The sequence below is a fragment of the Coregonus clupeaformis genome, chromosome 25, assembly GCF_020615455.1.
Source record: "Coregonus clupeaformis isolate EN_2021a chromosome 25, ASM2061545v1, whole genome shotgun sequence".
Lineage (NCBI taxonomy): Eukaryota > Metazoa > Chordata > Actinopteri > Salmoniformes > Salmonidae > Coregonus > Coregonus clupeaformis.
In genome coordinates, this window is record NC_059216.1 from 20,150,665 (window position 1) to 20,165,625 (window position 14,961).

The 14,961-nt window shown below is 48.3% G+C and overlaps 1 protein-coding gene across 2 annotated transcripts in view; it reads left to right on the plus strand.

Moving 5' to 3' along the window:
• Positions 1–3,371, plus strand: part of LOC121539125 (exonuclease 3'-5' domain-containing protein 2-like) — a 53,828-nt gene extending 50,457 nt beyond the window's left edge. For both annotated transcript variants that reach the window (XM_041847387.2, XM_041847388.2), the window contains exons 9-11: positions 418–580; positions 877–1,079; positions 2,877–3,371. In XM_041847387.2, the coding sequence (XP_041703321.1) occupies positions 418–580; positions 877–1,079; positions 2,877–3,093 (583 nt within the window). In that variant the 3' untranslated portion in view covers positions 3,094–3,371. The remainder of the gene's footprint in view (positions 1–417; positions 581–876; positions 1,080–2,876) is intronic.
• The last annotated feature ends 11,590 nt before the right edge of the window (positions 3,372–14,961 follow it).

The window sequence follows — 14,961 nt, forward strand, 5'->3', positions numbered from 1 at the left end:
CCCCTCTGCATTGAAGGCCTATAGTGTTAACTAGTTCCCTCTGCATTGAAGGCCTATAGTGTTAACTAGTTCCCCTCTGCATTGAAGGCCTATAGTGTTTACTAGTTCCCCTCTGCATTGAAGGCCTATAGTGTTAACTAGTTCCCCTCTGCATTGAAGGCCTATAGTGTTTACTAGTTCCCCTCTGCATTGAAGGCCTATAGTGTTAACTAGTTCCCCTCTGCATTGAAGGCCTATAGTGTTTACTAGTTCCCCTCTGCATTGAAGGCCTATAGTGTTAACTAGTTCCCTCTGCATTGAAGGCCTATAGTGTTTACTAGTTCCCCTCTGCATTGAAGGCCTATAGTGTTAACTAGTTCCCCTCTGCATTGAAGGCCTATAGTGTTTACTAGTTCCCCTCTCGTCTTGCTCCTACAGGAAGAACATCGTCCCTCACGAATACAGACGTCACTTCCCCACGGAGATGAAGGACCACAACTCCCATGACATCTTGCTGCTGTGCACTTCCTGTCACGCGGCCTCCAACGTGCACGACGGCTTCCTAAAGCAGCAGCTGGCTGATGAGTACGCCGCGCCCCAGGTAGGGACCTCACGATACCGAGGTGCCGATACGAGATGTATTGAGAATTTAGATGTATCACTATTCTATATTTATTGTGATTTGATATGGAGATTTTTATTGTGATTTTGTGATTCGATACTGTGATTTTATTGCGATTCGATGTTCCAAACATTGCTCACCATGTCTGTTGCAGAGGGACAAGACTTGACAAGACATGTTGGCTCCCCATAAAAATAAATTTAAAAAACATTGTTTTGGGGTCAAAAATAATATTGCGATACTCAACTGTATGGATTTTTTTTTCCTACCCCCAGGGGTGTGAGGACGGGGTGCGTCTCCTGGAGGACTCTGACCGCAGGAGAGTTCGTTCTGCAGCCCGAGCCCTGCTCACCGTGGGGGAGAGGCTGCCAGGGGCCAGGCGAGATGAGCTGCAGAAGGTCATAAGGGATTTCTTCAACGACACCGATGTGGAGCTGACGCCCGAGACACTGCAGAGGGCTGCAGACCTGGAGACTAGGTGAGGGTCCGCGCCATCTGGCCTTGATGGTCATCGTGTACTCTTAACTTGTACCCAGTACAGCCTCCGCTCTGAGCCAGTTCCTATCTAGGTTCCTCCTCCTAGGACCTTTGTCCTGCTTCTGCTTGCTATTTGGTATCCAGGTCAGGTATCTGTCAAGCTGTTTTTACAGTGGGGGGGAAAAAAGTATTTAGTCAGCCACCAATTGTGCAAGTTCTCCCACTTAAAAAGATGAGAGAGGCCTGTAATTTTCATCATAGGTACACGTCAACTATGACAGACAAATTGAGGAAAAAAAATCCAGAAAATCACATTGTAGGACTTTTAATGAATTTATTTGCAAATTATGGTGGAAAATAAGTATTTGGTCACCTACAAACAAGCAAGATTTCTGGCTCTCACAGACCTGTAACAACTTCTTTAAGAGGCTCCTCTGTCCTCCACTCGTTACCTGTATTAATGGCACCTGTTTGAACTTGTTATCAGTATAAAAGACACCTGTCCACAACCTCAAACAGTCACACTCCAAACTCCACTATGGCCAAGACCAAAGAGCTGTCAAAGGACACCAGAAACAAAATTGTAGACCTGCACCAGGCTGGGAAGACTGAATCTGCAATAGGTAAGCAGCTTGGTTTGAAGAAATCAACTGTGGGAGCAATTATTAGGAAATGGAAGACATACAAGACCACTGATAATCTCCCTCGATCTGGGGCTCCATGCAAGATCTCACCCCGTGGGGTCAAAATGATCACAAGAACGGTGAGCAAAAATCCCAGAACCACACGGGGGGACCTAGTGAATGACCTGCAGAGAGCTGGGACCAAAGTAACAAAGCCTACCATCAGTAACACACTACGCCGCCAGGGACTCAAATCCTGCAGTGCCAGACGTGTCCCCCTGCTTAAGCCAGTACATGTCCAGGCCCGTCTGAAGTTTGCTAGAGTGCATTTGGATGATCCAGAAGAGGATTGGGAGAATGCCATATGGTCAGATGAAACCGTGTTTGGAGGACAAAGAATGCTGAGTTGCATCCAAAGAACACCATACCTACTGTGAAGCATGGGGGTGGAAACATCATGCTTTGGGGCTGATTTTCTACAAAGGGACCAGGACGACTGATCCGTGTAAAGGAAAGAATGAATGGAGCCATGTATCGTGAGATTTTGAGTGAAAACCTCCTTCCATCAGCAAGGGCATTGAAGATGAAACGTGGCTGGGTCTTTCAGCATGACAATGATCCCAAACACACCGCCCGGGCAACGAAGGAGTGGCTTCGTAAGAAGCATTTCAACATCCTGGAGTGGCCTAGCCAGTCTCCAGATCTCAACCCCATAGAACATCTTTGGAGGGAGTTGAAAGTCTGTGTTGCCCAGCGACAGCCCCAAAACATCACTGCTCTAGAGGAGATCTGCATGGAGGAATGGGCCAAAATACCAGCAACAGTGTGTGAAAACCTTGTGAAGACTTACAGAAAACGTTTGACCTGTGTCATTGCCATCAAAGGATATATAACAAAGTATTGAGAAACTTTTGGTTATTGACCAAATACTTATTTTCCACCATAATTTGCAAATAAATTCATTAAAAGTCCTACAATGTGATTTTCTGGATTTTTTTCCTCAATTTGTCTGTCATAGTTGACGTGTACCTATGCTGAAAATTACAGGCCTCTCTCGTCTTTTTAAGTGGGAGAACTTGCACAATTGGTGGCTGACTAAATACTTTTTTTCCCCCACTGTATAATGAGGCCTTTATGAAGAAATGGAGTTGATGGATTACCCTGCCCTCTCCCAGGATCTTCAACGAGAGCTACGTTCCCCACGGGCTGAAGGTGGTGAAGGCGCACGCTAAGCGGGGCCTGAAGGGATTGATGGAGCTGGAGGGCTGCTGGAGGCAGCATTTCCTGTCTACCATGACACCTCGCTACCTGCCTCCTCTCTGGTCCGTCAGCCACAACCACGACAAGTTCCTACGCAAGTACGGAGAGGACCTTCCCATCCAGCTTAACTGACCTACAGTCGCCACACTGTCAGTCTTAGCCTGAAAGGTCTGTCTGGTCCCCAGGCTGGATCTCCATCAGCTGTTGCAGCAGCCTCTACCTGGGGTCCATCCACACTGGGTCTACTCAGTAGCCCAGAGAGCAGACTGACTGACTGATGCCTACAGGGGAGGGGTTGGATTCTGGGTGTGTTCAGTCCTCCTCAGTCTACTGTTGGCTGGATGAGGACGGTGACCCTGACCCTGACCCTACGGTGCCCTGACCCTGACCCTACGGTGCCCTGACCCTGACCCTACGGTACCCTGACCCCTACGGTGCCCTGACCCTGACCCTACGGTGCCCTGACCCTACGGTGCCCTGACCCTGACCCTACGGTGCCCTGACCCTGACCCTACGGTGCCCTGACCCTACGGTGCCCTGACCCTACGGTGCCCTGACCCTACGGTGCCCTGACCCTGACCCTACGGTGCCCTGACCCTGACCCCTACGGTGCCTGACCCTGACCCTACGGTGCCCTGACCTGACCCTACGGTACCTGACCCTGACCCTACGGTGCCCTGACCCTACGGGACCCTGACCCCTACGGTACCCCTGACCCTACGGTGCCCTGACCCTCACGGTACCCTGACCCTACGGTGCCCTGACCCTGACCCTACGGTGCCCTGACCCTACGGTACCCTGACCCTGACCCTACGGTGCCCTGACCCTACGGTGCCCTGACCCCTGACCCTACGGTACCCTGACCCCTACGGTACCCTGACCCTACGGTACCCTGACCCTACGGTGCCCTGACCCTACGGTGCCCTGACCCTGACCCTACGGTACCCTGACCCTACGGGACCCTGACCCTACGGGACCCTGACCCTACGGGACCCTGACCCTACGGTGCCCTGACCCTGACCCTACGGTGCCCTGACCCTACGGTACCCTGACCCTACGGTACCCTGACCCTGACCCTACGGTACCCTGACCCTGACCCTACGGTGCCCTGACCCTACGGTGCCCTGACCCTGACCCTACGGTACCCTGACCCTACGGGACCCTGACCCCTACGGTACCTGACCCTGACCCTACGGTGCCCTGACCCTGACCCTACGGTGCCCTGACCCTGACCCACGGTGCCCTGACCCTGACCCTACGGTGCCCTGACCCTACGGTGCCCTGACCCTGACCCTACGGTACCCTGACCCCTACGGGACCCTGACCCTGACCCCTACGGGACCCTGACCCTGACCCTACGGGACCCTGACCCTACGGTACCCTGACCCTGACCCTACGGTGCCCTGACCCTACGGTGCCCTGACCCTGACCCTACGGTGCCCTGACCCTGACCCTACGGTGCCCTGACCCTACGGTACCCTGACCCTGACCCTACGGTGCCCTGACCCTACGGTGCCCTGACCCTACGGTGCCCTGACCCTACGGTGCCCTGACCCTACGGTGCCCTGACCCTGACCCTACGGTACCCTGACCCTGACCCTACGGTGCCCTGACCCTGACCCTACGGTACCCTGACCCTACGGTGCCTGACCCTGACCCTACGGTACCCTGACCCTGACCCTACGGTACCTGACCCTGACCCTACGGTACCTGACCCTGACCCTACGGTACCCCTGACCCTGACCCTACGGTGCCCTGACCCTACGGTGCCCTGACCCTGACCCTACGGTACCTGACCCTACGGGACCCTGACCCTGACCCTACGGTGCCTGACCCTGACCCTACGGTGCCCTGACCCTACGGTGCCCTGACCCTACGGTACCTGACCCTACGGTACCCTGACCCTGACCCTACGGTGCCTGACCCTGACCCTACGGTGCCCTGACCCTACGGTACCCTGACCCTGACCCTACGGTGCCCTGACCCTGACCCTACGGTGCCCTGACCCTACTGTGCCCTGACCCTACTGTGCCCTGACCCTACGGTACCCTGACCCCTGACCCTGACCCTACGGTCCCTGACCCTGACCCTACGGTACCCTGACCCTGACCCTACGGTACCCTGACCCTGACCCTACGGTACCCTGACCCTGACCCTACGGTGCCCTGACCCTGACCCTACGGTGCCCTGACCCTACGGTGCCCTGACCCTACGGTACCCTGACCCTACGGTGCCCTGACCCTACGGTGCCCTGACCCTACGGTGCCCTGACCCTGACCCTACGGTGCCCTGACCCTACGGTGCCCTGACCCTGACCCTACGGTACCCTGACCCTGACCCTACGGTACCCTGACCTGACCCTACGGTGCCCTGACCCTGACCCTACGGCCCTGACCCTGACCCTACGGTGCCCTGACCCTGACCCTACTGTGCCCTGACCCTACGGTGCCCTGACCCTGACCCTACGGTGCCCTGACCCTACGGTACCCTGACCCTGACCCTACGGTGCCCTGACCCTACGGTACCCTGACCCTGACCCTACGGTGCCCTGACCCTGACCCTACGGTACCCTGACCCTACGGTACCCTGACCCTGACCCTACGGTACCCTGACCCTGACCCTACGGTACCCCTGACCCTGACCCTACGGTACCCTGACCCTGACCCTACGGTGCCCTGACCCTACGGTACCCTGACCCTGACCCTACGGTGCCCTGACCCTGACCCTACGGTACCCTGACCCTACGGTGCCTGACCCTGACCCTACGGTACCCTGACCCTACGGTACCCTGACCCTGACCCTACGGTGCCCTGACCCTACGGTGCCCTGACCCTACGGTGCCCTGACCCTGACCCTACGGTGCCCTGACCCTACGGGACCCTGACCCTACGGGACCCTGACCCTACGGTGCCATACGTGTTGAATACCAGACAGAGACTAATGGGCCCCTAAAGGACCCAGAGATTTGCTCCCCATAAATTGTTTTATTATTTTTTGCAGAGAATTGCTGAGATGTTGCCTGCATCCCAAATGGCCCCCTATTCCTTATATAGTGCACTACATGTGATCAGGGCCATGTGAGATGCCCCCTATTCCTTATATAGTGCACTACATGTGATCAGGGCCATGTGAGATGCCCCCTATTCCTTATATAGTGCACTACATGTGATCAGGGCCATGTGAGATGCCCCTATTCCTTATATAGTGCACTACATGTGATCAGGGCCATGTGAGATGCCCCCTATTCCTTATATAGTGCACTACATGTGATCAGGGCCATGTGAGATGCCCCCTATTCCTTATATAGTGCACTACATGTGATCAGGGCCATGTGAGATGCCCCCTATTCCTTATATAGTGCACTACATGTGATCAGGGCCATTTGAGATGCGGCCTAACTGGAGTCTAAGGAGAGAGACTGCCTTCGTTCTGACCGAGGGAAAAGAAGCCAGCATCAAGAACACTACCTTGATACAATTTTGCAGAATTCATGTTAAAATCCTATTGGACAAAACACGATGGTTTAGGGTTGTCGCGATACCGGTACTCCGCAGTATCACGGCAAGGAAACAAAACAGGAAGCGGACTAAATGTCCTGAGGAAAACACTCCGAACGTTGGAGACAAGCAGCCTGATGTCACCCAGAATCACGTTGATCTTCCATGCTAGGTATCGTAGTATCACCTTATTGGTATCATGATGACCCTGCTATGGTTTGGTTTCCCAGATCCAGATTTAAAACTAGTCCTAGCCAAAAATGCCATAGGAGACTAGACTTAATCTAGGCCCAGGAAACCGGCCCTATACAGTGCATAGGGAAAGTATTCAGACCCCTTGACTTTTTCCACATTTTGCTACGTTACAGCCTTATTCTAAAATGGATTAAATTGTTTTTTTACTCTTCAATCTACACACAATACCCATATTTCTCTTTCCCATAATGACAAAGCAAAAATAGGTTTTTAAATAAATGTTTGCACTATACCATAAAGGCCTGATTGGTGGAGTGCTGCAGAGATGGTTGTCCTTCTGGAAGGAGCTCTGTCAGAGTGACTATTGGGTTCTTGGTCACCTCCCTGACCAAGGCCCTTCTCCCATGATTGCTCAGTTTGGCCGGGCGGCCAGCTCTAGGAAGAGTCTTGGTGGTTCCAAACTTCTTCCATTTAAGAATGATGGAGGCCACTGTGCCCTTGGGGACCTTCAATGCTGCAGAAATGTTTTGGTACCCTTCCCCAGATCTGTGCCTCGACACAATCCTGTCTCGGAGCTCTACAGACAATTCCTTCGACCTCATGGCTTGGTTTTTGCTCTGACATGCACTGTCAACTGTGGGACCTTATATAAACAGGTGTGTGCCTTTCCAAATCATGTCCAATCAATTGAATTTACCACAGGTGGACTCCAATCAAGTTGTAGAAACATCTCAAGGATGATCAATGGAAACAGGATGCACCTGAGCTCAATTTTGAGTTTCATAGCAAAGGGTCTGAATACTTATGTAAATAAGGTATTTCTGGGCTTTTTTTAAATACATTTGCAAACATTTCAAAAAAGCGGTTTCACTTTGTCATTATGGGGTATTGTGTGTAGATTGAGGATTATTTATTTAATCAATTTTAGAATAATGATATAATGTAACAAAATGTGGAAAAAGTCAAGGGGTCTGAATACTTTCTGAATGCACTGTGTATTAGTTTTCACCAGTTTCAGAAAATCATGTATTTTAGACTAAGCTGAAACCTGCTTTTAATTATCAGTAAATATGAATTATAATTTCCCCTGCAGGTTTTCAGTCCTAACGATAATTACTATGCATTTGTGAGCAGAAATCAAGTTTGCTTTGCAATGGTAGCTTTAATTTTTGAAAACACAATGGCAGCGCATTGTCAATCTTCTTTAATAGATCAGACAAAGCTATGAATTTTATAACCAATAAGCCGTTAAGAATTGATCCCAGATGACGACCAGCCATTGTCTGAATGACAATGTCAAAGTGGAATTATTTTTTCAACATTTTTACAAATTAATTACAAATGAAAAGCTTATGTCTTGAGTCAATAAGTATTCAACCCCTTTTGTTATGGTAAGCCTAAATAAGTTCAGGAATGAAAATGTGCTTAACAAGTAACATAAGTTGCATTGACTAAATCTGTGCAAGAATAGTGTTTAACATGATTTTTGAATGACTACCTCGTCTCTGTACCCCATTGAAAACAATTATCTGTAAGGTCCCTCAGTCGAGCAGTGAATTTCAAACACAGATTAAACCACAAAGACCAGGGAGGTTTTCCAATGCCTCGCAAAGAAGGGCACCTATTGGTAGATAGGTAAAATTAAAAAAGCAGACATTGAATATCCCTTTGAGCATGGTAAAGTTATTCATTACACTTTGGATGGTGTATCAATACACCCAGTCACTACAAAGATACAGGCATCCTTCCTAACTCAGTTGCCAGAGAGGAAGGAAACCGCTCAGGGATTTCACCATGAGGCCATGGTGACTAAAACAAAGTGATAGGAGAACTGAGGATGGATCAACATTGTAGTTCCTCCACAATACTAACCTAATTGACGGAGTGAAAAGAAGGAAGCCTGTACAGAATAAAAATATTCCAAACCTGCATCCTGTTTGCAACAAGGCACTAAATACTGCAATAAATGTGGCAAAGCAATTCACTTTGTATTCAGGACAACACGTGTTATGTTTGGGGCAAATCCAGTACAACGCATTACTGAGTACCATTCTTCATATTTTCAAGCATAGTGGTGGCTGCAACATGTTATGGGTATGCTTGTAATCGTTAAGGACTGGGGAGTTTTTCAGGATAAAAAAGAAACGTAATGGAGCTAAGCACAGACTAAATCCAAGAGGAAAACCTGGTTCAGTCTGCTTTCCACCAGACACTGGGAGACTAGAGGAAAACCTGGTTCAGTCTGCTTTCCACCAGACACTGGGAGATGAATTCACCTTTCAGCAGGACAATAACCTAAAACACAAGGCCAAATATACACTGGAGTTGCTTACCAAGAACACGGTGATTCTAACATTTTATTGACTCGGGGTTGAATACTTACCTAATCAAAATATATTAGTGTATTATTTTCCTTTTTTCTTTTAAATTCTTAGAATTTTTCTCCCACTTTGACAGTATTGTTGTTGTTTTTTTAAGGCAATTAAATCCATTTTAATCCCACTTTGTAATACAATTAAATGTGGAAAAAGTGGATGTCAATACTTTCTGAAGGCACTGTATTGCACAACTTTTGACCAGAGCTGTGTATTAGGTATGTGACGATACCAGTATCGTGATGATAATTTCCATGGCAAAACATTTTAAACATGAAGCAAAAACTCTGGTCTTCTTTGGTCCTTTAAAAAAAACCCTGCTGTATGTAAAATAGTGTGTGCTATAGTTTGGAAAATAAAACGTGACTCAGGATGACGACAATGATGTTTGTTTCCAACATTTAGGGCTGTTTTCCTAAAAAGCAGTTAAAGCCGCTTCTTGTTTTGTTGCCTTGCCTTGCCACGATCGTGGCATCGTCCCGGCCTTATAGTGAATAGGATGCTATTTCAGACACGGCCGGTTCTCTCCGGTTCAGTAGGACAGAATGTAGATCGTAGAACAGTTGGCTTGGCGAAGTGCCCTTAAGTCCCTCCTATGTACGTCCTGGTTGTGACCTCACTTCCTCCTGTACTGTATGGGAGCGTCCCAAATGGTACCCTATTCCCTACATAGGGCTCATAGGGCTCTGGTCAACAGGAGTGTACTATATAGGGAATAGGGTGCCATTTGGGATGTATCCTGACATACACTACCAGTCAAAAGTTTGGACACACCTACTCATTCCAGGGTTTTTCTTTTCTTTTTACTATTTTCTACATGGTAGAATAATAGTGAAGAAATCAAAACTATGAAATAACACAAGTGGAATCATGTAGTAACCAAAAAAGTGTTAAAACAAATCAAAATATATTTTGTATTTGAGATTCTTCAAAGTAGCCACCCTTTGCCTTGATGACAGCTTTGCACACTCTTGGCATTCTCTCAACCAGCTTCATGAGGTAGTCACCTGGAGTCCATGTGTTATTTCACAGTTTTGATGTCTTCATTATTATTCTGCAATGTAGAAAATTGTATAAATAAAGGAAAAAACCCTGGAATGAGGAGGTGTTCTAAAACTTTTGACCGGTAGTGTACGTCAGGACACCATATCACATGTTTTTAGTGTGACTCTTCCGCTCACTAGACGAAAGACTAACTTAACCCCCAAAACATCAGCACACATCCTCCTAATTCTGCAATAACAAGTTGGTTCTTTCCAACCTCCTTGTCATTTCACATTGAGAGAAGTTTATATGGAATAGGTAGCCTGAGAGACTAGCTCCATTGGTTACTGAAGAATGATGGCCTTAACACTGAATACAGGAAACCCGTTTGCAAAGCAGAGATTTTCATGTTCTTGAGCGTGACGAAATGGGCATTTGTTTAAATTCTGAAGTCATTTTTAATTTAAAGAAAACCATCAGCTTTTTATTTTATTTACATTTGTCCCATAGAAGCTGTTCTTTTTCCCTAATATTTTTAAATGGAAAAAATAAAGTATTGTTTTTTTGCATACTTGTGAGACTTGTTTTGATGATTCAAAGTGGATGGATTGCAGTGTTCTATGTAGTAGGGGAGACTGGGTATGCTTATAAAACTTCACATTTTTGTCAATTTCTCATTGTTTGAGCTACTACATTCATTTGTCTGCTACAAATGGATACAGGTATTATGACACTGTTATGATGAGTTTCTCAGGTATCAAAGAATCAAGGATATACTTAGACATTCTGTGGAGATTTCATACCAAGTATTTATTGAATCACGAGCTCGTGGGTTCATCTAACAAACGGACATGGCTTTGCCCTTCGTCAGTTGACCTCAGTTAACAAAGAAGACTCTATCTTATATAGCCTCTTGGTCCTCCTTCCTTTCACATACATCTGGTAACCAATCATTGGCCTCGCTGTCTCTGTTCTTATTAACCTTTGCCCTCAGGTCACTACATCCTGTCCATCACTCACACCACCCTGACCATCACTCACACCATCCTGTCCATCACTCACACCACCCTGACCATCACTCACACCACCCTGACCATCACTCACACCATCCTGTCCATCACTCACACCACCCTGACCATCACTCACACCATCCTGTCCATCACTCACACCACCCTGACCATCACTCACACCACCCTGACCATCACTCACACCATCCTGTCCATCACTCACACCACCCTGACCATCACTCACACCACCCTGACCATCACTCACACTACACTAACCATCACTCACACCATCCTGTCCATCACTCACACTACCCTAACCATCGCTAATCTACTTTGACATAATGGAATGTAGACTTCCTGGGGGGGGGGGGTTGCTGTATACACTACCGTTCAAAAGTTTTGGGGGTCACTTAGAAATGTTCTTGTTTTCGAAAGAAAAGCAATTTTTTGGTACCTTTTTAAAATAACATCAAATTGATCAGAAATACAGTGTAGACGTTAATGTTGTAAATGGCTATTGCTGCTATTGTAAATGGCTATAGCTGGAAACGGCAGATTTTAAAAACAAAATGGAATATCCCTGTGTAGCTCAGTTGGTAGAGCATGGCGTTTGCAACGCCAGGGTTGTGGGTTTGATTCCCACGGGGGTGCCAGTATGAAAAAATTTATGCACTCACTAACTGTAAGTCGCTCTGGATAAGAGCGTCTGCTAAATGACGTAAATGTAAATACACTGCTCAAGAAAATAAAGGGAACACTAAAATAACACATCCTAGATCTGAATGAATTAAATAATCTTATTAAATACTTTTTTCTTTACATAGTTGAATGTGCTGACAACAAAATCACACAAAAATTATCAATGGAAATCAAATGTATCAACCCATGGAGGTCTGGATTTGGAGTCACCCTCAAAATTAAAGTGGAAAACCACACTACAGGCTGATCCAGCTTTGATATAATGTCCTTAAAACAAGTCAAAATGAGGCTCAGTAGTGTGTGTGGCCTCCACGTGCCTGTATGACCTCCCTACAACGCCTGGGCATGCTCCTGATGAGGTGGCGGATGGTCTCCTGAGGGATCTCCTCCCAGACCTGGACTAAAGCATCCGCCTCCTGGATAGTCTGTGGTGCAACGTGGCGTTGGTGGATGGAGCGAGACATGATGTCCCAGATGTGCTCAATTGGATTCAGGTCTGGGGAACGGGCGGTCCATAGCATCAATGCCTTCCTCTTGCAGGAACTGCTGACACACTCCAGCCACATGAGGTCTAGCATTGTCTTGCATTAGGAGGAACCCAGGGCCAACCGCACCAGCATATGGTCTCACAAGGGGTCTGAGGATCTCATCTCGGTACCTAATGGCAGTCAGGCTACCTCTGGCGAGCACATGGAGGGCTGTGCGGCCCCCCAAAGAAATGCCACCCCACACCATGACTGACCCACCGCCAAACCGGTCATGCTGGAGGATGTTGCAGGCAGCAGAACGTTCTCCACGGCGTCTCCAGACTCTGTCACGTCTGTCACATGTGCTCAGTGTGAACCTGCTTTCATCTGTGAAGAGCACAGGGCGCCAGTGGCGAATTTGCCAATCTTGGTGTTCTCTGGCAAATGCCAAACGTCCTGCACGGTGTTGGGCTGTAAGCACAACCCCCACCTGTGGACGTCGGGCCCTCATACCACCCTCATGGAGTCTGTTTCTGACCGTTTGAGCAGACACATGCACATTTGTGGCCTGCTGGAGGTCATTTTGCAGGGCTCTGGCAGTGCTCCACCTGCTCCTCCTTGCACAAAGGCAGAGGTAGCAGTCCTGCTGCTGGGTTGTTGCCCTCCTACGGCCTCCTCCACGTCTCCTGATGTACTGGCCTGTCTCCTGGTAGCGCCTCCATGCTCTGGACACTACGCTGACAGACACAGCAAACCTTCTTGCCACAGCTCGCATTGATGTGCCATCCTGGATGAGCTGCACTACCTGAGCCACTTGTGTGGGTTGTAGACTCCGTCTCATGCTACCACTAGAGTGAAAGAACCACCAGCATTCAAAAGTGACCAAAACATCAGCCAGGAAGCATAGGAACTGAGAAGTGGTCTGTGGTCACCACCTGCAGAACCACTCCTTTATTGGGGGTGTCTTGCTAATTGCCTATAATTTCCACCTGTTGCCTATTCCATTTGCACAACAGCATGTGAAATGTATTGTCAATCAGTGTTGCTTCCTAAGTGGACCGTTTGATTTCACAGAAGTGTGATTTGACTTGGAGTTACATTGTGTTGTTAAAGTGTTCCCTTTATTTTTTTGAGCAGTGTATTTTGATGCTATACATGGGCTCATCTGGAAAAGAGACCTTGGTCTCAGCATTGACTCCCTGTCAAAATAAAGGTTAAATTAAACAACAAAAAATATCATACTGATTACTTAGAGACATTAACAATATCCTCATGACATCAAACAGCATCAGTTTTTCCCTTTGTCCCCTCATCTTCTTTTTTTTCTGGGGAAGAGTAGGGTTAACAATAGTGGTTAGAACAGGACTGGCTTATTCAATATTTTCGTTGATTTAGTCAGCAGCACTCAACACAAACCATCAAGTAGACACGTCCCGTCTTCATCCTCCATATCAACTGAAGGAGAGGTCAGATGAGATAAGTGACATCAGACATAACTCACTGTCTAATGAGCTCTATCTAGCACCTCAAAACATTGAGCTGTTCGATGTGCAGCATCGAACCCCTACAACTCATCCAGAATGCCGCAGCCCGTCTGGTGTTCAACCTTCCCAAGTTCTCTCACGTCACCCCCCTCCTTCGCACACTCCACTGGCTTCCAGTTGAAGCTCGAGCAGTGAGGGGAACGGCACCTCTGTACCTTCGGGCTCTGATCAGTCCCTACACCCAAACGAGGGCATTGCGTTCATCCACCTCTGGCCTGCTGGCTCCCCTTCCTCTGCGGAAGCATAGTTCCCGCTCAGCCCAGTCAAAACTGTTCGCTGCTCTGGCACCCCAATGGTGGAACAAGCTCCCTCACGACGCCAGGACAGCGGAGTCACTCACCACCTTCCGGAGGCATTTGAAACCCCACCTCTTTAAGGAATACCTGGGATAGGATAAAGTAATCCTTCTACCCCCCCCCCAAAATTGTAAAGTGGTTATCCCACTGGCTATAGGGTGAACGCATCAATTGGTGAGTCGCTCTGGATAAGAGCGTCTGCTAAATGACGTAAATGTGCCCTTGAGCAAGGCACTTAACCCTAATTGCTCCTGTAAGTCGCTCTGGATAAGAGCGTCTGCTAAATGACTAAAATGTAAATGTAAATGAGCACACGTCATTCAAACAAAAAATTATACTTAGCAAAGTGGTTGGTAAAAAAAAAAAAACATGGATAAGGGAACGCAGACCTACCTCATATGCTGGAGGCCCATTACAGACCTACGTCATACGCTGGAGGCCCCGTACAGACCTACGTCATACGCTGGAGGCCCCATACAGACCTACGTCATATGCTGGAGGCCCATTACAGACCTACGTCATACGCTGGAGGCCCCATACAGACCTACCTCATATGCTGGAGGCCCATTACAGACCTACCTCATACGCTGGAGGCCCATTACAGACCTACGTCATACGCTGGAGGCCCATTAGACCTACCTCATACGCTGGAGGCCCATTATAGACCTACCTCATACGCTGGAGGCCCATTACAGACCTACGTCATACGCTGGAGGCCCCATACAGACCTACCTCATACGCTGGAGGCCCCATACAGACCTACCTCATACGCTGGAGGCCCATTACAGACCTACGTCATACGCTGGAGGCCCCCATTTGGTATTTTTATTAGGATCCCCATTAGCTGTTGTGAAAGCAGCAGCTACTCTTCCTGGGCTCCACACAGAACATGAAACATGACATAATACAGAACATTAATAGACAAGAATAGCTCAA